The sequence below is a fragment of the Desarmillaria tabescens genome, assembly GCF_030435595.1.
Source record: "Desarmillaria tabescens strain CCBAS 213 chromosome Unknown EV420scaffold_13, whole genome shotgun sequence".
NCBI lineage: Eukaryota > Fungi > Basidiomycota > Agaricomycetes > Agaricales > Physalacriaceae > Desarmillaria > Desarmillaria tabescens.
Window position 1 is genome coordinate 186,867 of NW_026848312.1, and position 24,437 is coordinate 211,303.

At 47.5% G+C, this 24,437-nt stretch overlaps 10 protein-coding genes across 10 annotated transcripts; 7 read left to right on the top strand and 3 right to left on the bottom strand.

The window, feature by feature from the left end:
• The first annotated feature begins 815 nt into the window (after positions 1-815).
• Positions 816-4,040, top strand: EV420DRAFT_1534463 (UNC-like C-terminal-domain-containing protein). The gene is made up of 6 exons (XM_060472796.1): positions 816-1,611; positions 1,658-2,485; positions 2,538-2,654; positions 2,704-2,929; positions 2,982-3,847; positions 3,905-4,040. The coding sequence occupies exons 1-5, from the start codon at positions 895-897 to the stop codon at positions 3,605-3,607; spliced, it is 2,514 nt and encodes an 837-aa protein (XP_060332135.1). The 5' UTR covers positions 816-894; the 3' UTR covers positions 3,608-3,847; positions 3,905-4,040.
• A 724-nt stretch (positions 4,041-4,764) lies between these two features.
• Positions 4,765-7,074, top strand: EV420DRAFT_1762987 (cytochrome P450; the record flags this gene model as incomplete). Its single annotated transcript, XM_060480722.1, has 13 exons — positions 4,765-4,830; positions 4,886-4,927; positions 4,975-5,064; positions 5,116-5,199; positions 5,255-5,363; positions 5,412-5,554; positions 5,606-5,736; positions 5,793-5,907; positions 5,956-6,059; positions 6,114-6,140; positions 6,198-6,454; positions 6,509-6,694; positions 6,750-7,074. 13 exons carry the CDS (start codon positions 4,765-4,767, stop codon positions 6,893-6,895), a joined length of 1,500 nt encoding a protein of 499 aa, XP_060332136.1. The 3' UTR covers positions 6,896-7,074.
• EV420DRAFT_1534466 (uncharacterized protein) lies at positions 7,075-9,086 on the bottom strand. Its single transcript, XM_060472797.1, has 8 exons — positions 8,820-9,086; positions 8,733-8,766; positions 8,562-8,674; positions 8,358-8,510; positions 8,227-8,305; positions 8,044-8,172; positions 7,801-7,982; positions 7,075-7,744 (listed from the first exon to the last, which is right to left on the bottom strand). The coding sequence occupies exons 1-8, from the start codon at positions 8,847-8,849 to the stop codon at positions 7,502-7,504; spliced, it is 963 nt and encodes a 320-aa protein (XP_060332137.1). The 5' UTR covers positions 8,850-9,086; the 3' UTR covers positions 7,075-7,501.
• A 78-nt stretch (positions 9,087-9,164) lies between these two features.
• EV420DRAFT_246448 (Alpha/Beta hydrolase protein) lies at positions 9,165-10,624 on the top strand. Its single transcript, XM_060481379.1, has 3 exons — positions 9,165-9,529; positions 9,587-9,723; positions 9,771-10,624. The coding sequence occupies exons 1-3, from the start codon at positions 9,427-9,429 to the stop codon at positions 10,473-10,475; spliced, it is 945 nt and encodes a 314-aa protein (XP_060332138.1). The 5' UTR covers positions 9,165-9,426; the 3' UTR covers positions 10,476-10,624.
• Positions 10,625-10,636: 12 nt separating this feature from the next.
• Positions 10,637-13,544, top strand: EV420DRAFT_1534477 (phenylacetyl-CoA ligase). The gene is made up of 18 exons (XM_060472798.1): positions 10,637-11,027; positions 11,076-11,130; positions 11,182-11,196; positions 11,245-11,271; positions 11,322-11,370; positions 11,420-11,744; positions 11,799-11,940; positions 11,990-12,012; positions 12,070-12,093; positions 12,148-12,261; positions 12,313-12,382; positions 12,429-12,488; positions 12,547-12,742; positions 12,800-12,823; positions 12,884-12,953; positions 13,008-13,019; positions 13,067-13,267; positions 13,320-13,544. The coding sequence occupies exons 1-18, from the start codon at positions 10,863-10,865 to the stop codon at positions 13,461-13,463; spliced, it is 1,716 nt and encodes a 571-aa protein (XP_060332139.1). The 5' UTR covers positions 10,637-10,862; the 3' UTR covers positions 13,464-13,544.
• An 89-nt stretch (positions 13,545-13,633) lies between these two features.
• EV420DRAFT_1534489 (major facilitator superfamily domain-containing protein) lies at positions 13,634-15,850 on the top strand (the record flags this gene model as incomplete). Its single annotated transcript, XM_060472799.1, has 11 exons — positions 13,634-14,118; positions 14,170-14,292; positions 14,349-14,400; positions 14,458-14,517; positions 14,576-14,726; positions 14,780-15,242; positions 15,292-15,355; positions 15,408-15,430; positions 15,489-15,546; positions 15,604-15,721; positions 15,775-15,850. The coding sequence occupies exons 1-11, from the start codon at positions 13,980-13,982 to the stop codon at positions 15,847-15,849; spliced, it is 1,326 nt and encodes a 441-aa protein (XP_060332140.1). The 5' UTR covers positions 13,634-13,979.
• A 283-nt stretch (positions 15,851-16,133) lies between these two features.
• On the top strand, positions 16,134-17,873 carry EV420DRAFT_1268303 (MFS superfamily; the record flags this gene model as incomplete). The annotated part of the gene is made up of 8 exons (XM_060467441.1): positions 16,134-16,278; positions 16,330-16,365; positions 16,430-16,475; positions 16,530-16,553; positions 16,609-17,178; positions 17,230-17,475; positions 17,530-17,578; positions 17,631-17,873. 8 exons carry the CDS (start codon positions 16,134-16,136, stop codon positions 17,871-17,873), a joined length of 1,359 nt encoding a protein of 452 aa, XP_060332141.1.
• Positions 17,874-17,989: 116 nt separating this feature from the next.
• On the bottom strand, positions 17,990-18,500 carry EV420DRAFT_1641358 (uncharacterized protein; the record flags this gene model as incomplete). The annotated part of the gene is made up of 2 exons (XM_060477224.1): positions 17,990-18,098; positions 18,151-18,500. 2 exons carry the CDS (start codon positions 18,498-18,500, stop codon positions 17,990-17,992), a joined length of 459 nt encoding a protein of 152 aa, XP_060332142.1.
• A 1,448-nt stretch (positions 18,501-19,948) lies between these two features.
• On the top strand, positions 19,949-20,816 carry EV420DRAFT_1641359 (chaperone for protein-folding within the ER, fungal-domain-containing protein; the record flags this gene model as incomplete). The annotated part of the gene is made up of 4 exons (XM_060477225.1): positions 19,949-20,095; positions 20,155-20,219; positions 20,273-20,322; positions 20,371-20,816. The coding sequence occupies 4 exons, from the start codon at positions 19,949-19,951 to the stop codon at positions 20,814-20,816; spliced, it is 708 nt and encodes a 235-aa protein (XP_060332143.1).
• A 475-nt stretch (positions 20,817-21,291) lies between these two features.
• On the bottom strand, positions 21,292-23,218 carry EV420DRAFT_246636 (nucleophile aminohydrolase). Its single transcript, XM_060481380.1, has 6 exons — positions 22,877-23,218; positions 22,734-22,815; positions 22,545-22,674; positions 22,380-22,486; positions 21,983-22,102; positions 21,292-21,914 (listed from the first exon to the last, which is right to left on the bottom strand). Exons 1-6 carry the CDS (start codon positions 23,056-23,058, stop codon positions 21,768-21,770), a joined length of 768 nt encoding a protein of 255 aa, XP_060332144.1. The 5' UTR covers positions 23,059-23,218; the 3' UTR covers positions 21,292-21,767.
• Positions 23,219-24,437: the final 1,219 nt, after the last annotated feature.

Sequence of the window (24,437 nt, forward strand, 5' to 3'; positions counted from 1 at the left end):
TATATGCGCCCAAAGTGACACTAAATGTATCGCACCTCATTAGCCAGTTGGGATTTCATGACCGAAGCTTCTCTCATCTTCCTGATCATCATGTTTTCTTCCCAATTTACTTCGTCCCCATGATAGGCAACCTCAGGTTGAACAGAGGAATGTCGCGAATGAGGTTCAAGCCTCTCTGATATCGGAGTTTGCGGGAGCTCAGAAGACCTCAAGCTATTCTGCTGCGCAGGGGTTGATAGTTGGCCAGCATGTGAATCGGTGAAAGGTCGTTTCGAAGACTGTGAAAACATCCTGAATACTGGAGGAGTATTCAGAGAGCTTTCCTTATCGTCTACTAAGCTTTCAATCAGCGGCAGGTCACGCAAATGCTACACCATACCTGTACAACGCTCCTCCTGCTCCTCCTGCGTAGTTGGCGATTGAATGTTGTGTCGAGAAGTATGAGGCATCCGCTGACACTCTCTATGCGTAGGTTGTGCAGGATTTATAAGGAACATATTTGTGGGTGGTTTCGCGGATCGCACAGCTGGTGCAAAGACATGTGTCTTTTGAGGATGGCGATGATTTCTTGATTGCGGCGTTGAAGTCTGGGGAGCGAAATTGATTTGGAATGGTCTCTTTAGTGCTCTAGACGCGTTCTCTGGCAGCCCATGCTGGCTGAATGTAAGCTCGTCTGAGTTCATTGCGTTCAAGGCGACGAGGATGGACGACGAGGATGGGAGTAATAAACCAAGAAAGGAATTACTATATTGGGCAGGATCCGATCAGTCCATATACATCCCCATGAGCAAATAGACCAAAATAATGAGGGCGGATAAAAATAGGCCTTCCCCAATTTCCACCGTCTGTCGACGTGTACCGACCATTTCTTCCCTCTCGGTGCTACCAACGACGATGGTAAATATTCAGACAGCTCTTGTAGCGTTGGCGCTGGCGTCGCCAGTCTTTGCAGCCTCGCCAACGTCTTTAAACGATCCCTTTCGCGCCATTTCCGCGGCCGTATCTCGGGAGTCTCCACCGGTGTGTTGCCTCATCCCACTCGAGCCCGTCGAACCTACGGATACAGATGCTCTACTCTCCTTTGAGGAGTGGAAGGAGAAGCAGGCTGAGTTGCAGAAGAGGGAGGGGAAAGAGAATGATGGGAATCATCCAGGCAATATATCCGGCGCAACGGGTATCCACTATACTGGACACTCGGACACCGTTGGCAGCGATGGTCAGACCACATCACCGTTGGCTTCGTACGAGTCCATGGACGAGCCAATATCACCCCATTTCCAAGTCCCATTAACGGACAGATTCAACTATGCGGCCCTCGATTGCTCTGCTCGTGTCCACGTGTCTCATCGTTCAGCAAAGTCCCCGTCTTCTATCCTATCCTCCAAACGTGATAGGTACATGCTGAGTCCATGTACTTCCAAAGAAAAGCAGTTCGTAATCGTCGAATTATGTGACGACATTCGAATCGACACCGTGCAGCTCGCAAACTTTGAATTCTTCAGTGGGGTTTTCAAGGACTTTACTGTGAGCGTGGCGAAGACGTACACAACAAGGGAAGAGGGTTGGACTGTAGCAGGGACCTACAGAGCCAAGAATGTTCGGGGCGTTCAGGTGAGGCGTCACTACTGCCATTTGTACTCAGTCTGACTTTCGCTAGTCCTTCCATCCACCAACATCGCTTCACGACTTTTACAGGTACATCCGGATCGAGTTTCATTCCCACTACGGCAACGAGTACTATTGCCCCATCTCCTTGCTCCGAGTGTACGGTCTTACTCATCTCGAGCAATGGAAATGGGATGTTTGGGAAGCAGAATACCGCGCAAAGCATGAGAAAATTCGGTCGTTACCCGCCTCTGTTACTGACGAACCCGAGCCTGTCCAGACATCAGACCCCCTTACTGTTGTTAATGTTTCCGCAACGAATATCGCTGAACCTGGAACCGAAACCGTTGACTTTAGTCCGATCCCAGAGAGCTCTAATTCCCCACCGGAATTTGGCTCTGCTACTTCTGAGTCCACAACCAAATCTATCAGCACACCAATTACAGCGTCGTCGACAGAGACCGTTTCATTCTCAGGGCGTGATCCCTCCTACGAAAGCGACATTCATTCTACAGATACCGCGCAACCTTCTTCCACCGTTCATCGCCCGGCAAGTACATCGTTCACGGATTCTGCTTCTACAAACTCGACCTCGGACTCTGACGGACATTCATCGGCATCGGCCGCAGGAGGGACCTCTTCGTCTGCGTCACAGACGGCCACCACCATCGTTACGGCTTCCGGTTCAAACAACATTCCTATTCCACCCCCGATGCCTCCCACTACCGGGGGCGAATCTATATACCGCACGATCATGAACCGTCTTACGGCGTTGGAAGGAAACCATACTTTGTATGCTCGTTATGTCGAGGAACAGACCACCGGAGTGAGAGAGATGTTAAGAAGGCTCGGTGAAGATGTCGGTCGCCTAGACGGTCTCGTACGAATATGTTCTTTGTATATTCGTGACCTCAACCTCATTGTGCATTCAGGGCAAAGCTCAAGCTCAGATGTATCAAAAAACACTTCGTGAATGGGATAAACAGCGACTCCGGATCGAAATGGATTACAGAGAGCTTGCAAACAGAGTCGACTACCTTTCCAATGAGGTGGAGAAAGACTGTTTTCCTTCTTGAGACTCACTGACGTCTTCGTTAGATCATTCTTGAAAAACGTCTAGGCATAGCTCAACTTTGCCTTTTACTCGCCGTCTTGATCTTCATGGGGCTCACTCGAGGATCCAGATCCGAGGAACATGGCCCGCTCATGTTCAGACGAAGCATGAGAGAATGGGGCCGTCGACACCTGAGCTTCAGCGGTGATTGGTTCACTAACAGGAGTCGCAGCACTCCTCCGAATATCAAGATGTCTCCCAGACCCGGCGGTCAGTCTAGAATCCGTTTTCAGCAAATAGTTATCCTAATGTCTGATGCTAGACGCAAAAGTTGAATTCCCCACATCTTCAGTCGAGCCCTCTGCGAAACCATCTTTATACACCATGCAAGAACAACGTTCTAGCTCGCCCACGCCGCAGCACCGCTCTCGCTCTCATACGCCTATTCCTGTTCGCACACCCATGAACCGGCATCTGAATTCTTCACAGCTCCGGCCGGCGACTCCCACGAGTACATCCCGGCCTATCATTAAACGTGCCACTTCGGGCGGAGGTCTTGTATCGAGCACGTCTTTAAACAATGGGCGTTCTGCACCCCGAAGTGCCAGGCGATGGGCCCGTACTGCTCATTTGCATGAAGTACGTTTAACAAATAGACAACGACGCGCCGATGATCAAGGCGATGATGATCCTTTTCTCGCCACGACACCCTCCCGGCACCGCCATCGTGGGCACGCTCATATAAACGGAGTGGAGGCAATCAGATCTTCGCCGGAATATGACTCAAGCGATGATCCCTTTTTGGCCACGATGGAACGCAAGTCCATCTCACCCGGGCCACGTAGCATTGGCAATCCGTGGTCCCCATCAGATGAGGGCGAAAGCGACATATGGCTTGATACGGATGCCAGTATAGACGGCTCCGAGACTGAGCCCGATTCAGGTTAGTCCCGCTCCATAGGACTTCTCGTTATTATTTCTACCACACTCGTGCTGCCCTTTCCTTCTTTTTCCTTGATTAGCATCTGCATATTCTATTCATTCTACCCAACTGTAAATTATACCTGCAATTCATTCACAAGTCGGATACGTGTTCAATACGCCGTTGCTGCTGAAGATCAACTGTACGATCATCAATACCACTATCACTCCACAACTCTCGCAGTAATGTTCTGTGAGTTCTTTAAGGTGACAGATTGACCCTCATTTTTATTGTTTACTATCATTTATTAAGAGTCTCTGCAGGTACATGGGTATTTACGGATATAAAATCTTTCAAGACTTTTCCCGCTTCGACGAGGAATCGCTCGGCCTTGAACGAATGTTTTTTTTTTTTCTTTTTTTCTAGTCATTATACCGGAAGGCAGCACGCAATACGACGTAGTTGATGCTTCACTCAGTGGAAGTGAATGGTGGCAAAGCTGTGGACAGGAAGAATTCTTTTCCGCGTGGCTACTATCTGAGCATGCCGACTACTCATCGAGCTGCCAAGCGAAAATGAATACGTTCTTTGGGACTCGCTTTCAGAATGGCTTGGCGAGAAACATCAAAATGCCAAAATGCCGGGAAGAGTACACGTATATGCCTGGAGAAGAGCCGGTGTATATTAGGGCTGTTATTGTCATGTAAGGCTGCGCGGAACTTCATCATAATTTTTACATACACACAATTGACTAGCACCTCCCCGCTCAATGCCTGGCGGACCTTTTGCATCATTCTTAGGCTTCGAATCCTTTCAACGCGGACTCTGCAGCGCAGGGAAATCCCAGCCGGAATCCCAACTCCGCTGCCTTGTTCCTCGAATTGCTTCCTCTGATATTGGTTACATACCTTGATCACTCCGTACGCATTTCTCCGGGCTAGAAATGGAAGAGAAACTTGGGGCGTGTACCTGAAGATCAAAGGAGTAAGTACTTTGTTGATATCATTCGCAGTCCGAACCATGTCTCATTGTCGCGACTATGTAGGCCATCAAATCTACCGACAACTTGGGAAATCTGTGATGCATACCACTGCCCATCGCACGCTTCTTGCCAGGCAACAGTGCCGGTATAAAATGTCCCCGTACCTGGGGCTTTGGGTTGGCATCTTCTGCACCAGCCAGCATGTCTCTGTCGATCTATGTGGCACCCATAGCCTTGTTCATTATCTTCTTTGTCCGGTGGAAGCCTGTAAGGAACTGGGACTTAGTTCAGCCCCATTTAGTCGCTAAAATGTTAACGTTAGCGCACTCTGCCCAAAGGACATCCGCCTGTCGTTGACATTCCGGTACGTCTTTTTTTAACGAGATATCAACTGTACTTAGTATTGTTCAGGCTGGAGACATGTTTCAAAACCCCCGTAACGCATACGAATCGGCTTTGAAAGAACACGGGCCCGTGATAGGTGTATACAGGAAAGGCAGGGTAAACACACTTTTGACAGAGTTTCAGTTCGTTTCTCTGACAATTCTATAGCTCGAGTTCATAGTCGACGATCAATTTACTGCCGAAGTTCTTACCAATGACTCCGTCTTCAGTTTTGAGAGCGGTACCCTTACGGTATGTCCTTCGAATCGTTTAAACTAATATCCATTCGCTTAAATGGTTATTGTAGGTACTAAATCTCCACCCGTTACTACTGTTTCCTCGCAGCTTTATCCGCGACATTGACAAACTAGTCAATGAGGGGCTTATTCCCCTGATGAAACAGATAATTCAAAAAAGTGCGTTCTTGCATCTTGCCTATCTGAAAATTTAGTGACAAAGTACAGTCACTCCCATATTTGAGCAAAATATACGCGAGTTGACCGACAAGGCGCAAAACTCTACGTCCAGGACTCCAATTCCGGTCGATTTAGCTGGGCTAATACATAAGACCATGGCGGAATCGATGCTTACCATCATTTTTGGAGAGGTGGGCGTTCTACTCAGACACTCACTGTCTGCTAATTTACGTTCTCCCCAGACTTACACCACGCCAGCGGATATCCGTGCGGCAGAAAGAATTGCTTCCGACATCGCTGTCCTTTCGGGAATCTATCAGAACATAGGATACTGGTCTCGGACATTTCCAACTACGTGGAGGGTTGTCACATGGTAGGGGCTTTCGTCAGTTCTTCAAGCGCGGTTGATATGAACTATATCTTCGCCAGGGTACGCGTAATGGGATTCTCAATACCTTGGAACTTTGTCCGCGTAATCGGATTCCGCGTCTGGAAGGACTTAAGACGCTGCTCAAGGACCGGTCGTACTAGCCATCTCCACGAGGTACGCAACTCGTTGTCCCATTGATTTGATTGAATAGACCCACTTCAGGAATCTCTACTCCACTACCTTGCCCAGCGCTACTGTTACAAAGATGCGCATGTCGTCCGGTTAACACTGCTTGACAGCCTCTGGATATTAGGTCTTACACTTGGGTACGCTTATCAGCCCCCAATCTCAGCTGAAAATGATGTTGACATCTTAGATAGTTTACTCTTTGCCTCGATTCACCAAACGTACGCTGAAATCTCTGTCTCTTGTTGTGTGGAGTCGAACTCTCACTATCTACTCAGTGCCGCGGTCATCGTCTGGGTTGTGTTCGAACTGGCTGTGCGTCCCGAGATCATACCAACCTTGCGTGCAGAGCTCCAAGATATACTGGAGGTGGACGAGCATAGTGGAAAGCTGATTCTAACCAACGCTTCCCTGAAGAATGCCGAGCGGCTTGACTCGTTCATTCGGGAGGTCATGCGCACAAAGGGCGATACTTTGTCAACGATTCGCTTCACTATGCGAGATGTAACTCTCGGTAGATACACTATTCCAAAAGGTATGTTCAAAGAATTAACCCAGGTCCTTATTTGCAGTCTTATCCTTGTTCAAGGGCAATTAGTGTGTCCCCTTGCTACATTGTCCCACAGGAATCCCGCATACCATGGTGAGGATGCCGAAGAGTTCGTAAGCGACCGGTGGGTGGGTCATGGCAAGCCGGCAGTCATGGTAAGCCCCACCTACTGGCCGTTTGGTCTAGGGAGGTTCGCATGCCCAGGACGAGCGCTAGCCGTCGCAGGTATGGTTTCATTCCTACATCATTTCATGCAGATGTGTTGAATATCCGGTTGTAGAGATCAAGCTGGCAGTATTCTTTTTGATAGGTCGGACTTTCCCGGCCTTAGAGGGAAACAAGTACGAAGTTGTTGACCCCTTGAATATCACGTCGGTGCCCCCGGTGGGACGATTGTTACTTCGGCCAGCTCCACCGGTGTTCTGAAAATAAAAGTTTGGGTTCCATTTTTTGACGACGCAGAGCGTTATATTCGTAGTCTTATATTTAGAGAGCTCGCCTGTTCCATTTATATCTGGTTTGCAGTTTGCTTGTCGCCTTTACTTAAAGCCTGAGACTTCTTTACCAATAGATGCCGTCGATCGTTATTACTCAGTTGATTGGCTTTTCATCGAACTGTTCATGCGTCGGATGAGATTGCGCATGTTACGACATTAAATAAGTCAACAACGGGGTCCCTAAGGGGAGCATAACCGTGAGAAGTTAACTGCAAAAGCACTCGATGTGTTTCAGAGATCACTTCGGATCAACTGAGCTTTAGAGCTTTGCAACCCAAGAGCTCGCACGGTGAGCGTGGGGATAAGAAGAATAAATCGAACTGATTGAGTTAAGCCTAGCCCTATGCCCAGCACACGGTGTCTATTTCCTTGGGGTAGAGAGCGTTGTAGGGCTCGGTGTCCGTGTCCATAATAGATCGCCATAATAGATCAATGGAATCAAGGGGTTCAGCAAGCTGTGAATTATTTCAATACAAACATTGTGAACCGTAGCGTCAGCTGATGATGAAAGGAACATAAATCTCGGCAAAAGACGCTACACCATAGGGTGTTTCGTCACAGAAGTATCGTCCTGTCTTTGTGGCGGGTAATCTCCGGAGTCCATCTCAACGAGATGGCTAACATTTACTGCGACAGGAGTGCGGCGGTTCAGAGAGAAACTCTGCGGTCCGCTGCGGTCATGCCCCGTTTGCGACAACGCCGTCAATTCTCGAGAGCTGATGCCGAGACTGACACGAAGGATAATTATTGTGAATGTGATTCCAATTAAGGGTGAGGTCTGGTTGATATTTAGAGGTACGGCATTGAGAATAGGGAAAACTTGGGGAAACCTACCAAATCTAGGACTGTGTACTGAGCATTTGAACCAAGCGTATAGGTGATCATTAATGAAAGCACGGAGGCCGAATATACAGCGGCTGACTCGACGACCATCATGAGAGCAGAACGAGCGAGATTTACTTGAATGACATCGCGAACGGCTCGTTGAATGCTAAGAATTCGATAGGCGATGAGGGCTACCGATGGTAAGTTAGCCTTGTCGGATATCATCCGAGAGTCATTCATTGGTGAACTCACAAGTGCAGACAATATTGGTGCATAGAGTCATCGAGATGAAACTAGTGATCCAGGGAACAATATTTGGTAAGAACACTTCTGCCCCAGGTGCAGCATGGGAAAAGGCAACAGTAGCACCAAAACCTCCCACTAGAATAGAAGACGGACTCAGAACGAAGTTCAGACTAGTATGCTAAAACTCACCGCCTGTCCCGCACAGAAGTAAAACAGGCCCAGGTACAATGTACCATCTACGATTCCATACAATGAAGCAACGATAAATCTAGAGCAGTCTTTTATTCGAGTACAAGAGCGACAGAAATCAAGGTACTTACCACGAATCCGTCTCCGACGAGGGTCAAAATGACATATATTGCTGTTTTGGCAGCTTGCAAAGGGTTTGATAAATCCGAGTAGTATTGCAGCGCGCCTCCGCTCTCCAGCTCAACAAATGCCTCGATGGCGCGAATGATGTCCAGAATAAGATGCTATAAAGCAGTGTCAGAGAGCCCCAGACAAAAAAGTGTCGAATAACTGACCACAGTTGCTAGAATCCAAATGATGATCACTGTCGATAGAAGTTTTACGTTTACTCCTGATCGCTTCTGGAAGATAACATAGATGGCAGCGATAAATAGAACAGTGAAAGATCCTAGTAGACCCGGCGCATTCAGATAGAAACAAAAGTTCAGTGAGAATAACGATGGTACCATATAATAAGGTCTCCAGCACTAGGGCCAAGAACTAAAAGACGGTGTAAGTTGGCAGCGTAAAAGTTTAATAAGATCAATTATGACGTTAGCTTTGTCCAGGGATATGGAGGCCATGGAAGAGCACCGCGACGCAGCACGGTGGAAACAGAGTCAGCTGTTGAACGAGGTTCAAGTAAGTAGTAAGAAAAACGGCCCAAACTTGAAGGCTATGAGGAGTAGTAAAAACAGTTACTGTGCCATCCATCAGTGCATCACCGCATCATCCAGTTCACGCGCATCATGTTTGATTACGGCTTTTTGGTTGCGATCCAGTCGTGGTTTGGAAGTGGTTCACCCGATGTTGGATCTAGTAAGCCTGCCGGCCCGGTTCCATCCCAGCGTCTGTTTACGTCATCAACTTCGAATCACCCCGGTCCCCCAGAACTTGATGGCGAACTTAACTGGCTCTTCCTTTCAGTACTGAAGCTGATGCATCAAGCTGCGACCGCAAGGACGTTCATGAATCAATGCTGACTACAAGTTACGGCCATGATGCATCAGAATACTGGACACCGGTCGTGCTGCCACCACCGTCATCTCTTTGCGGTTTTTCTCTACGAAAATCATTCTGTGCATATCTGATCTGGACAAGTGGTACCACCGGTTTATCCGTGTCCTCCACTTGCTCAGGCGAATCATTTGATTCATCAGGATGCATGATAAGGATTCATGGCCCGAGTTGTCTCGAGCAGGGCAAACGATTGTAAAGCTCAGGGATGGGAACGCTATGGATATACCCTTGATAATCATTCACGGTTAGTACTGATTTGAATTGCTTGGCTATCAGCGAGTTTAAATCTGATATTTCATAGGTGGAGGCGGAGCGATTCATGCTTTCGGTCCATTACAGCGCAAATTCCGTTCCGCTCTTTGGGCCCTTCAAGTTACCCCAGACACGCCCCTTACAACCGTGGAGGACCAGGCGAACTTCTATTATGATAAAATCAAGGTATATTTCGCATTCTCTACCTTTCCGCATTCCACCCATTTTCTTAGAGTGAACGAAGATCAGGACCTTACCGACTCGCCGCGTTCTCAGCCTCCAGCATCATCGGATTCGCCCTTACACGTATCTTTGAGCGCAATGGAGATACAGTGGTCCAATTCGCACTTATTGACCACTTTCCGACTACCTTTCTTGCACCTGTGCTTGGTGTCGATGTCACCCAAACGCCACTCCAATATCCTCGTGCCCGGAAAGAGTTCATTGACGCTAGCTTTGACAATTTGGTCGTCATGACCCGGAGAGATGGGGGCGGAAATGTTCCTCGACGACATCGCCTTGCGGATGGGCTCTCCGATGCTCGCAAAGGGCTACCGACTGCACCCTTCATTCAGTCACACAAGGATATCTTAGACCGATTTCTTAACCAGGTTTTTGACTTCATGCTAGTCATTTGTGGGATCTCAGAAGGGTCGGCGTCATCTGATATAGCATGCGAGCCGGGACACAAAGTCATTAAAGCACTGGAAGATTGGCTCAAAGCTGTCGATGCACCTGTGTCCATCTATCTCGGGTCCTACGGGATGATAGGATCTATTCCCGTGAAGCATCGCAAAGATTGGTACGATTTGGGGATTCATCGTTGCTTCCCTAGTGCCAAAGTCATATATCTACAGGCGGGACATTATGACATCCTGGATAACGATGTGTTGATTAACTCGTTACAAGATGGATTTATTCCCTCGTCTCGACTGTAGATTCTACATATCGCCTTCGAAAAAATGCTTTTCAAAATATGTATATACATAAGGAGAACAGGAATCTCCCACTGCGTAGCAACCAGCACTGAACTCGGCAATTATCAACTATCGGGCAAACAATCGTCTAGTGCCAGGCTTATCATATGGAAAGGGCTTAGGCTTGTATTCCACTTCCATCTAAATCTGGGAAAAGGGCGGTAATGGTGTGAGAGCTTATTAAATCCCACTGATAGCTCTTGTCCCTGCAAGTTCTTCGGCCTTCGGATCAATTTCTCACAGTGGGAACTGATCCTGAACCATCAGTTCGCGCTGTTAAGACGGGCGTCGTTATTTAGACGTGGAAGGCTCAGTGTCTTCATCCCATCCTTGGTTTCACTAAACAACATGCCAGATTTCTACTCGAAGGTTGGCAGGTTACCTTACGTACCGGACGACCTCACCATCCCACAATTCATTCTTGATCATGCTCATCCTATACGACTAGAACGTCCTAAAGATGTACCTTGGCTTGTTACTGATAAGTCGGGCAGGAAGATGCATCTTGACGAGGTACGCCAATTCATGATACTGAGGAGTCTACTCAGTAACTTAACATAGATCCAACGACGAACTAATGGCCTTGCGGTCGGTCTCAAGGAGAGGTTTTCCATAGGTTGGCTTGACCATAGCATGCTAATTCCATGCTCACAATGAATCCTTTCAGGCTCAAATGATCCGGGTACGTTTCTTTCTTGAGCTCGGCTCGACCACAATTAATGTTTCTCAGTCCTTTTCTTTTCTACCAATCACGTCGGTGCGTATCCTTTTATCATCCTTCCACTTTGCTGCTGATGCATGCAATAGATTATCCTATATGCATGTGGGCTGTACACCGTATATTGGGGATAGTCACGTTTGTCTCGTCCTGGCTGTTCGTTCTCTGTTACTAAGTTCTTTTGTAGACCTTGCAACCCCTCGTTTACGGTTCCAGAGCTTGTGCAACACCTTCGCTTATCAAAATCTGGTCTCATAATCACCCATGTCGACTTTCTGGATACAGTTTGCGCAGCGGCTCGTGAAGTCGGTCTTTCCACGAAGCGCATTATCGTTCTTCTCGATCAAGACTCTCAGACCGTGAACCATACGGAATTCGTATCAGTGGACGAGCTCATTGCGCAAGGCTGGAAGAGTCATAACACGATAGAAGATGTGAAACTCGCACCGGGTGAAGGTAAAGAGAGGATAGCCTTCTATAGTTCATCGAGTGGTACCACTGGAACGCCCAAGGTGTGTCGTCCACGGTCCAGCTGATTCGATACATGATTATCATAAACACTTTAGATTGTTCAAATATCGCACTACGCGTTTATAGCTAATGTACTCCAAATTGCATCCCTCAATAAGGTCAACGAAGAGTATGATGATTGGGAGAAGCGCAGATACAGGCCGGGTGATGCGTGCTTAGCTGTTCTCCCCTTCTATCGTGCGTCCACCACGAGAAGAAGAATTCTTTTTAATTCGCTGACTTCTAGATATCTATGGCCTGGTGCTGATCGTAAGTAACTGTGATTGAGTGTCATTGAACTGCATCGTTGACTTTTGATGATTGAAGCTTCATTTTAACATTTTCTCTGCGGTGAATGATCCAGGCGGCCAAAGTCCCAAATCATTTCTGATCAGCGTTGTTTAGATGTCTGTGGTTGTGGTCCCAAAGTTCAACTTCAATGAGATGCTTCAAAGTATTGTTAAATATCGCATTGCCTCCCTGATGGTAGTTCCTCCGCAAGTGGTCTTGTTATGCAAGGTACGTGTGCCGTGCTACTGAGATATTTCCAATGACCTAGGGTTAACGCAGGATCCCATCGTCAGAAAGTTTGATCTCTCAAGTGTTAGAGTCGTCTTATGCGCTGCCGCTCCGCTTACAGGTAAGGCGTCAGTTTCGAAGCAGGCGTAGATTCTCAAATTATACAGCGGAACTCTATGACCAGCTCGGCCAACTTCTGCCGAACGTATACATCGGCCAAGCTTATGGTATTACTAGGTCTGCTTGGAGACAGTGTAAGCCCCACTAACTGAACTATCGGTACAGGTTCGACTGAAGCTACTGGTGTTGTATCCATGTGCCCTGTTCAGCAAAAATGCGGCATGTTTGGGGGAGTACTCGCGCCAGGTGTTGTCGGACGAGTGATCAAAACAGACAGGAGTTTTGGAGACTACGACGAGGAAGGTGAATTGTACATCCGGACCCCGGCAGCTGCGACAGGTTATCTTAACAATGATGCTGCGTGCGTTGTCTCGTACTACACGATCAAAAATAATTTCTGACCTTTCACTTCTGATAGAACTCGAGAAACATTTGTTGATGGGTATGAAACGATAACACTATACATTTTGTTGTGGATTCTAATTGAATCTATTCTTTGCAGATGGATCCGTTCGGGGGATTTAGTGAAAGTTGACAAGAACCATGAGGTCATTTTTATTGATCGTTTGAAGGTATTTTCCGACTTCTTTTTTTCATGATGGGATATCTCAAGGACAGGCGTGCAGGAGATAATCAAGGTTAGGCATCAGTTGTTCCGCGCAGCCTTCTCTGAATCTCTACGCAGGTTCGGGGATTCCAAGTAGCTCCTGCTGAACTAGAGGGCTGCATTTTGGACCATCCTTTTGTTGGAGATGCATGTGTTGTTGGAATTCCGCATGCATATAGCGGAGAGGTTCCGTTAGCATTTGTCGTTCTTACTAAGGATGGGATGAATAGAGGCGAGAGGGACGGTGGTTTTGCAGCTGTTAAATCGTCAATTCAAAAGGTATTTACCCTTCTGCATCAGAAGAATTTGGATAGGCTCATCACTTTTATAGCATGTTGCAGCAAATAAGGCGTCGTTCAAGCATCTGCATCAGGTCGAAATTACAGATTTGATTCCGAAAACTCCCAGTGGGAAATTACTCAGGCGAAAGCTTCGTGAGAAGGCCCGGAACCTGGCTCAGAATGCTAAACTTTAGTCAAGTAGACATAACTACCCACTCGTGGTCTCTCGTAGACAGACTATAAAAGATACATTGAATATGCGAGGGACGTCCGAACGTCGGAGTTGAACGTTGAGGGGCTGAGCGGCCCCGGCGGCCCCGGACTCCGGAGGCAGGTGGTCGCGATTCACGTGCCACTTCAGTTTCTCAGGTTGGACTTAATGCTCAAAGTCCTTCAAGACTGGATCTTTTGTTGGAGGACTCGTACGCCATTTCTTGACGTACGGGGACCTCTATGTAACGAAAGTTTCAATATTGTATCCTCAACCTGAATAAGTGGGACCCCATCAAAGACATACAGACCCCGTATCGTGGACTTCTACTTTTTCTCCGATGCACATGAATCATCCCCGTTTGATTTGGCCAGAGTCAGCTTGAGCGTCATCTCGGCTGAACCGGTCTGGTCCATCATGATTCTTATGCCGATAATGCACTGGACTCCATTTGTTCCGGATACCACTTCTCTGCGTGTAGCCTCCTTCTTGCGTTGACATGGCCGAAACGGACTACCCGTTGAGGAATCAAGACAGTGGTACATTGAAAGAGGAGAAAGACTCGACGGTTACTGCTGTAGAGTCTCTGGACTTGCAGAGCAACCACTTCGATCATGGAATTCGCGCGTGGGGGACCGGTATGCACCATCCTTATCGATTTTTGAGCCCTATTCATTATGTTGCAACAGTCGTAGGATCATGGCTGGTACAGTTTTGCATTATTGGTGTCCCTCTATCGTTTGGCGTCACGGAAAGCTTCTATGCCCAAAAGTATCTCGCAAATTACACTCCTTCTCAGATCAACTGGATAGGTCTTCATCTCTTCAGACCTACCTATTCACATCTATAGCACTGATATCTGCTGTAGGGTCACTACAACTATGTCTCATGTATCTCCTAGGTTTAGCGGTTGCAGGACTGTCTGTCTATCTCAAATCCTCGTCATGAAGAACAAGGATGACTGATCTGCAATATAGATTCGATGCCGGGCATTTTCACTTCATATCTATCACGGGGTCTATTTTGTTCCCTTTCAGGTCTGCTAATTCCCGGTTCAGTTGCCTTGAACCGCGCATGACTATTGAATGCACGTAGCATTTTCATGTTATCACTAGCCCAGGAAGGACAGTACTATCAAGTGTTTCTATCTCAAGGGCTCGGGATGGGGATTGGGACAGGAATAATGTACACTCCCACTTCTTCTGTGGTTGCTCACCACTTTAGAAAACGAAGGAGTATGGCTATGGTACGTGATTTAAGAAATTATCTTTCAAGAGATAGGCCATAACGTCCTTGCAGGGAATTATCACCACCGGTAGTGCCATTGGGGGCTTCTTTTTCTCTTCAATATTCGGTCACTTCTTGGATGGATCCATTGGGTTCACGTGGGGGATTCGGATTGGAGCTTTCGTGTGTCTAGCGTGTCTATGCACCGCAAATTTGCTGATGCGGACAAACTATCCTCGGGGTCAAACCCCTCGGCCAGCACTATCATCGACAGCGACACCCTTAGCAACACTTCTCAGAACGCCAGCCTACATATTCATGATCCTTTATGGTTTTGCCATTTCTCTAGCTCTGTATAACCCCATGTTTTCAGTCCAACTTTTTGCCCAGGAGCATGACAATATACCGAAGACTCTAACGAGCTACCTGCTAGCTATTATCAATCTCAGTAGCACACTGGGACGAACTATTCCAAACTGGCTAGCCGACCGTTATGGCGTATTTCCTGTGTACATCCCGTGTGTTTCTGCTGCGGGTGAGCAATGTTGGTATACATTCGGCACCTACATCTAATCCATCTGCAGGTGTCCTGGCGTTAGTCATGATGGTCTGCACCACAGCAGCATCGATTACCATCTTCTGCATTCTGTACGTTTATATCATGACTCATGCATAGGATACCTCTCATTTTGTGAATTAGCTACGGGTTTTTTTCCGGCGCTTGCATGTATCAACTTCTTCGAGAGTCTGATTGACGAAAAACTCATTGTTTTATCGTCAGGCGTATCACTCTTCTTCCCTGCTGTGTTATCTCTCGATCCAGACCTGACCCGTTCCGGGTTCGTCACTTTCCCCCTCATTCCCCGTCGTAGGATTTGACACTGACATTGAAATAGCCTTCGACTTGGTCTCGCATCCGTCCCCGTCGGTATCGCTTCCCTCGTGGGTACGCCAATTGAAGCGGCAGTTGTAGGCGAAAGTCATAAATGGTGGGCTGGAAGCGTCTTCACTGGGGTACGAATTTGTACCAGATTTCAACTGGGCAGTAATTAATTTTTCATCATTAGGTATTGGAACTTACATCGGCAGGTCTGTTATTGGCGGTATATATTACAAAACCACGGGTTTCCATTCCGGCTTAAAGTTGTCAAGTTTCGTTCAAACTATATCGGGCTTCGTTTCCCGCTGCGAGTTTTGAATAAATATTCAGTTGCCCTCAGTACACCAGACTTCAAGACGCCATGACTTTTTCAGTTGGTGGCGTTCTACATGCAAACGACGAGGCTTCTGAAAGCCATGCAATTTGGAATCTTCAGGAACGCGTGGTATTATTATACAGTCGCATGCTTGGAAGCGTCGTCTTTTTTACATCATAACTAACTTCGGTGCCGGGTAGGCATGACTCTTTCTTGACTAATCCACATCGATGGTTGAAGAAGAAAACCATCATGAGCGTCACAAACGCGACTTTGGAATCATACCAATACCTGCACACTTGATACACAATCCGTCGGTCCCTTTTCACTTTGGGCTAACGTTGAACATCGCATTTGGCGTGACATGCACATTTGGTGAACCTCTTTTCCTTCCCTTCTTTTGCCAAACTGAACGAGGAGAAACAGTTGTCGCCAACTTGTATTACTGCCAGCCGCTTCTGAGTGAGTCGAAAAGCGGTCCAAGCTCCTGAGAATCAACTTGCCTCACAACTGATGCATCTTCTAGTCGAACTTTCAAAATCTTTCAACGTAACTTACAGCGAAGTTTCGAGGTAAAGTGCCTACGTCTTCTTAATACCAAGTTGTTAAATCGATTCTTCCCCCAGAATACCAACGCTAATTCAAGCTGGGTAGGAACTAGCGTGTCTCGATAAAATGACAGTGAAATAATCGTATCTCTCGTAGATATGCAACTGGCCTCGTCTTCATAACACCTCTGGGTGACCTTGTTCGCCGACGACAGCTGATTCTCATCCTTCTATCGGTATCCACATGTTTGACCATACCCCTTGCCGTAACGAAGAATCTCCTCGTGTTCGAAATATTCTCATTCTTCATCGGAGTATCGACCGTTACTCCCCAGGTCCTCATCCCCCTGGCAGCAGACCTCTCCCCAGCGAAGCGACGCGCCACAGCCATCTCCATTGTCCTCTCTGGACTTATCCTTGGGGTGCTCATTGCTCGTGTCATTTCTGGCATCATTGCTCAATACACCTCATGGAGAGTTGTGTATTACGTCTCCCTTGGGATGCAAAGTCTCGTCCTCGTCGGCGGGTACCTCATGTTGCCTGATTATCCTGCAAAAAACACTAGCCTCACATACTGGCACATCCTTTATACAATGGGAAGGTTCTGCATCACGGAACCCTTGCTCATTCAGGCGTGTCTGATTGAAATGGCCGTCAGCGCTTGTTTCAGCAACTTCTGGATTACCCTGACGTTCCTGCTTGGAGGGGATCCGTACAACTATTCTACGTAGGCTCTCATCGTTGCCTTGGAGCCGCCGCCATATTCATGTTTCATCAGTTTAGTCATAGGTCTCTTCGGGCTCGTCGGGATCTTTGGTGTAGCGATGGGACCTCTTGTAGGACGAGCGGTAGACAAGTTGGTTCCTTGGTATGCAACCCTCTTGGCGATACTCTGCTTGATGTGTTTTCTCGCGATCCAAGTGGGCGCGGGTGGCATACACATTGCAGCGGTTATCTTCGCGACATTTGGGCTAGATGTATTTGACAATATGATTCAAATATCTCTGGCAACAGCCATTTTCAGGTGTGTTCGTCGCCTCGGATCTGAGAATGGTCCACTCATCGCTCATTTTTGTAGCATCGAACCCGAAGCCCGAGCAAGGTTGAACGCTGTGTTTATCTTTTCGGTGAGTACCGTTGGTGTCGACGGTTGGTACAGTGAATTTGACGCACACACAGTTGTTCCTGGGTCAAGTCATGGGTACATCAGCGGGGACGAAAGTGTTTGTTAGATATGGATGGCGTGCAGGGGCAGCGCTGTCTCTGGGATGGGCTGGCTGGCAGCTTTTTGTTTTGCTGCTTCGCGGACCTCATTGCGAGTGCAGAACGTGGTTCGGATATGAGGGTGGTATCGAGGCGCGTAAGGGTAAGTTGAAGGAAGAGCTCAACGACATTGATATAGGTAAAGTTGAAGTTTCTTGATGTCATAATAGAGGTGGTCATATTTCTTGAAGTCTCAGTATGAGCGTAAAGACATATGCATCCAACAGGACTGCAGTACTGCTAATATTCCAATATGAGAATTTTATCCAACCGTTCTATTCCACGGGAACCACAGGATCGTAGATTATCATGTCCACGTTTAACTCTTCCAGTATTCTTTCAGTGTCGACCCATGGCACTCCAAACTTGCCAGAATTTATTCGACTGAAAATATAGATCAACTAGTCTGTTTTATACCGTGAACGCGAAACCATACCAAGCATGTATTTCCTTTCCTTTGGTATTCTGCCTGATTAAATCGCTCATCGCGGTCCTTGTAGCGCCTAAAATCTGCTCGGGCTTGTCCTTCTGTCTGCCGTATGCATTCGACGTGAACAAGCACGCGATGTCATGGCGCTCGCCTGGGATTAGAAGGCAAGTGCCCAGTGTTGTTGAGCCTTTTTCTTTGCAATGTTGGTTGTACACAATGAAAGCTTCTGGATACCGCTCGCGAAATGCTAACGCGATTCCAGCACCCCAAGAACCTTTAGCGTTGCATGCATGAACTAGGATGGAGTTCTCAGGTGCCGAGAATATGTCCTTCTTGATGTATGTCAGTTTCGACATGGCCTGTAAGTTAACAAGGAGCGATCCGAGTCATGTTTGCGGATGCTTGCTCTTAATGGATCGATCCACTCATTCAGTTATATGCGAAGTAAGAGCTTTTCAGCGAACAGATAGATAGCTCTGCATTGACACTCTAGCACCCAAGTAGACACATCTAACCTCAGATGTTCTGATGGCGCATTGTCTTCCCCACAAGTCACATCGCAGCATGAACTTCCCCGATGACGGACTTATCATTCCAAAAAAGCGTGGTTGAAAACTTAACTTCGGGACTAAATACGGTTGTCACGGACGCCTTCATAATGGAACAACAAAGATTCCGTTGGCCCCATAACCGGCGCAAGGTCGGAAAGATCCAGCATTGAAAGAGTTTGCGGTCCATTCACAACCGGTGAAATTGCGGGTCTCAATTGACGTGACCGCGCCGCAGTTGAGGAATGCGGTGAAAGAGAATATATTTGCAACATATGGATACATAGAAGACCGAAAAGGCAACTTTAACCACAAAGAATACCTAGAAGAAATTCTTCGGTCAGCAACATTTTTCATAAATGACGACATGATAAGAAAAAAATCAGAAGGAAGGCAACGGAAGAATCCACACGGTTTTATGCGCTCTCGGACAACGAGTCTTTGACTCTTACATCCGTAACAAATTTCATCAGAAAAGAGAAAGACATACGCAGCTCACCTCATAAAAAAACTTGACTAGACTTGACTAGCAGTGGCTGGCACCTGAATAGAAGAAGATAACATTAGCCTTGACCGACGACACGGAGAAAAAAAAGTGGGAAAGAAAGAGAAAATCAGAAGGAAGGCAACGGAATAATCCACATGGTTTTAAGCGCTCTCGGACAACGAGTCTGTGACCCAACATCCGTATCTGGGTTCATCAAGGAAGGGAGCAAAGAACGTCTACTCACTGTACTGCGATGCGAAGGTGTTGTGGTTGGAAGCAAAAGAAAAGTTTTCGGACTCCGAGGTCACTTGTCACATTTGCCACGTGTGTGACAACCCGTCATAGTGACGCTACCTGCCATAATTGGCTGGCTTGGCTAAGACACTATGTCGTCGACGGAGGCGTATCTGAATCTAGTTGAAACATTTTTCCGCCTTACAACATTGCCTTGCAGACAGGGCTCGATGTGCAAATTTGACTTGAACTTCAAAAGATTTTCGAGACCAGCGCACTACGCCGAGTGCGCCGGTCGCCGTTGGCGCTTACTCGGGATCGAAGAGCACATGGCAACGTTGCCACACATCAGAGGCAGGCCGTGACCAAACAAGAACAACCACACTCCACTCTTTCCATCACCGTCGTCGCTACTGTTTCGTGGTTCTTAAACGCTTTTTTCTTCTCGCTCTGCCAGCGGATATCTGCCGTCAATACCACTGCCAGGTCTACCTCCCGACACATTCATAAAAAGCGCGCAAGGACTGAACTTATAATGATCTTCAACCCCCTCATCGCTCTGGTGCTTGCGGTGCTACCGGCTCATATATTCGCACAAGATATTGTATATGATTCCATACACAACATGACCGTCATTACCGGTACATGGGCGACGGGGAGCAAAGCCGTACAGACAGGCTCGGTGAGTGCGCCTTCGAGCTGCTGCGGACAAGGGAACTGACGTCTTATTCGTGGCGCTAGGGCTTCGCCATTCCGTCGAACGAATCCTTTATCTACCCATCTGTGACTGGGATGTCCTTCTCATTGTACGTTGACCTGTACTGTGCAGCGCAGCAGCAGCAGTTAACTCTTCCCACAGTACCGATGATATGTGGTTTGAGGTCGCACGGTACCGCTTTAATGCTAATGGTGCGTCAATTTGCTATCTTCCAAGTTGCCGTTGCCAACTTTGCACAGCTAGCGATCCGGGGTGTATCACTGGTGTCGTTGGATGGTCGCATGGCACATACTCCCTCGAGCCCAACGGCTCCATCATCCTAACACCCAACGGCGATGGATACCAGCAGATCCAAGATCCTTGCGCCGCCATCTCCAACTTTGTCGAGAATTATAACGATACAGAGCTCTATCAGAGCTGGCGGATTTTTGAGGACCCTACAGATGGCTATAAATTGCATTTGTTCCAATTTGATGGCTCACCACTTCCGCCCATGTTTCAAATCTCGACGACGCCCCAAATGCTTCCCACTCAGAAGCTGCGGAACACGACGGTGGCTACGACGGTAGCGTCGCGGAAGCGGTCGTTGCTGCGCCGGAGTACTAATGCGGCTGTCTCAAGTACGGCATGTCTCGCAGTGACGGTTGGAGCATGGGTGGTGAGCCTGCTTGCATTGGCACTATAGACGATGTGGGACATCCGTGGACATCGAGGTATTGACTGCACCGACCACCACTATCCCCCACATCACTTCGCATTGTTAGGACTTTGGACCATTGTCGATTTATTCCACCTCTCCGAGTTGCCTCGCTCGCATTTTCTGTTGTCACGCAGTACATACAATAACTCGGATACCCCTGCCATTTTTATTTGCCTACAATTGACTCCTTGCATTCCACTCTTTTGAACTTTCACTGCAAGCAGTCTCTGTTAATCGTAGTTTGTTATGTTGTTTTTTGTCTATTGCTTTTGGTTTTCGGGTTCACTTGTAGGACATGAACCGTTGACCGGCAATTCACGATGTTACGAACCATCTTGCATCGCATCCTATCTGGCCCGATGTATAGCTTTGCTCGATATCTCGAAGCTTTAAATACACGAAGGTAGAGTATATATATATATGCAGGATTAAATTTGATCAATTTCGGAGTTCAACGTAATTTTCGCTGATTGTTTGTTGGCTCATGAATACACTTGATGGAGAAATACGGCACGGCCATCTACATACATATCAAGCCCTACTGTGCTTCCGAGTCTTCGCCTAGCTACAGGTCATCAACATAGACTTTTTTAACATCGTCAAATTGAAAGTCGGCGTAATTTATCTTGATAAACAAGCCCCATCAGTCCTGCACACGATCAGAAAGTACATATACATATTGTAAGTATGCAATGTTCGATTTTTTAACAACTTCTACAAACCGACGATACAGTAAATAACAAGATATGAACAAAACGCATGCACAAGTCTATACAACGCGGCTAAAATAGAAACAAGGTCATGAGTAAAGTCCGAATACTGAACGTAAAACCGTATCCACCGAAAAGAAAGTGGAGTCTGAGCATGAGCGGAGCAGAAGATAAGAAAGAACAGAGATAGGAAACGCGGTTTTATTACAGGGTGCGAGATAAACAATCAATCCCTCTTCAAGTTTCTCCGGACGATAAAGACGCGCTCGCCATCTGTGGTAGTTGACATTTCTTGGACCCCTTGAACCAATTCCAGACCCTGAAGGGGGCTTCCTTTCGCCAGAACGACGTACATCTCAAGACCATCTCCGACCTAGAAGGACAGCGCCAAACAAGAATAAGCCGAGGAAGACCACGAAGCAGCACGGCAAACAAACTGACCTCGATATGCCGTTCTGTTGCACTGGTAAACGAATCAATCACGAGTGCGAGTACGTCCGTCAAGGATAAGTGTGCCGGGTGTGACGTCCCAGGCGCCGGAGTCTGATTCTTGAAGTAGATCTTGATATGGAAAAAAAAACCGGGTCAATACACAGTTTCATGGGTCAATGAACACCAATAAAAGGCACATGATAAGGGTATCAAGAACAAGATGCATCTCCAATGGCATGTCAACGAGAAAGGAGGGAATAAGTCGGGAAGAAATCGGAGTGTGTCCCGAGAGATGGGCTGAAAGAGACAGGGAGGTGAAATTGGATGGATGCACGGGGTCTCGTGGCTTGATAGCGCGTAGCCGCAGCCGACGGAAGTCAGATTCAGACGGATAAATTCAACTAACCTGGTTGTCCAGGAAGGGTTGCACAAGTGAAGATGCTGCGCCAGCTGCACGGCATGCTTCACGCTCGTACGAGCCCACGGGGTCGAAGGAGTAAACTGCACCCGAACCTACGAAGCGAATGATGGATCAGCGCGGAATTTGCAGTGGCGCCCCGGAAGAACATACCGTCTTCCTCGATACCTCCGAGAATATTGTACACGTAGTAAGGAAAAAATCGTCGGGCGTAGAGCATAGATTGGATGAGGCGCGCGACCGCACGCAAAGGCATATCTTTGGAATGGGCATGACGATACCACTGTCGGTCTCAAGGGTGAGCTCATTGTCCCCCGCGATGACGAATGTTGATATACGGACCTCCAGACGTTGTTTGACTTTCTTCACGAACATGTTCCCATCGGCTGCGAACCCGTTCACTGCTAACACCGCTTTGTCCGTTCTGTCCGAGACTCGCACGTAAGCGCTGGAGACGTTGACCAAGGATGGGATTATCCACTTACAATCTGAACACTTTGGGAGCATACCGCGTCTGGATGCTGTATCCTTCGCTCTGCCGAGTGTCACCAGCAATGACGCTGAAGTCTGCACCAGCGACGGCAAGAATCGTCCCACCGTTATCACTGTATGGGTTGAACTGACGTTCCTGGGGTTGAGCTACTGGCATTGAGACCATGTCGGGCATTCCTCAACGTATATAACGTTAAATAGTAGTATATGACAGGTCGTAGAGAGATAATGGGAAGGTAATGGAGAAGGGTGGCGGGAGGGATAGAGAAAGGATCCAAAAGGTAATTTTGAGGACGCGCGTCGACCGTGGGAAAGTCTTTCCTCCGAAGTTTTTCCATGACACCAAGTCCGGCAACCAACTCGTGCTTGACTGACAGAGAACCAGGACCTTTTCTATTCGAATCAATGAAATATCATGGCCATCCTTCTGTTTGCATGGGAACTGGTTGAATTCCAATGTTTCGTGTCCCTACATCAATTCTCTTACTGGACTTCATGCATTTTCTGTACTTGCTTGCTCACAGATTCTCCCGAGTTCCCCCCGACACTAAGGCACGTAACCTGCTCCGCATGTTGCTCCATCATACGTGTGTTTCCTTTTCCCTTCAATTGGAAACGTCTTTGAAACTCTATGAGAGCGCTTAGAATACATTTAGAACGTCTCTCACTGGGTGATCTGTCAATCTGTGCCTGTTTTACCTCGTGTCCTCCGAAAACTAATGTTCCCCGACGCCCACCTTTTATTCGATCAGTATTTGTGCTGACATGGTAGGGCCGTAGTCACTCAAGTATGGCCCGGCACGAGAACCGGTGCCGTTATAATTGCCTCTACAAATATGCGTAATTTACGTGTAAACACAGAGGATCTCTAATCTATGACGAATACCGGGGCTTGGTTCCGAACCTCGATATAGCACCCCACAACACGGGGAACAAAAGTTCGCGCTGCACGAGTTTTCTTTTGAAGTCTACGTCTTTCTGTTTCTCTCACACCCATTCGCTGCGCTGCTCACGCGTACCAACGACGTGTTATTCAATGAGTCTTCTTTGTATCGGCCTCTCACGACTCGGTAGCTTGTCCCTCGATAGTACTTATACCCGTAGTCGGTAAGTTCGGCTATGGTGCTTCGATCTCTTCTATCTATCCTCACCTTCTATACCAGAAGGTGGACATTTTGGCTCGTAAAAAAACGAAGCCTTTGTCGGCCCTGAAAAGGCTGTCAATAGAACGGTATGAAAAACCTTTCCTCCTGGGGAACAATAGAGTTGAGGAACCTTTTCGTATTATAACGGTCAAAACAAGGACATAAAAAATCGAGGTTAACATCGAAACTTAATTAGCCTCTGCAGTGTGGCTAGCTTTCGGACCAGTCCTGGAAACAAATGTCCTCAAAACAGACGAGGAAGCCTTGTCAATCATAAGCTCTGGACAAACCTCAGAGGCTCGTCCGGACAAAATCGACTAACCTGCCTGTTTTGTGTCGGGAACTTTATGGCTAATTTTTGGGCTTCGAGACACGACCTCCCCGCCTATTTTGGGGGGCAATGGAAATA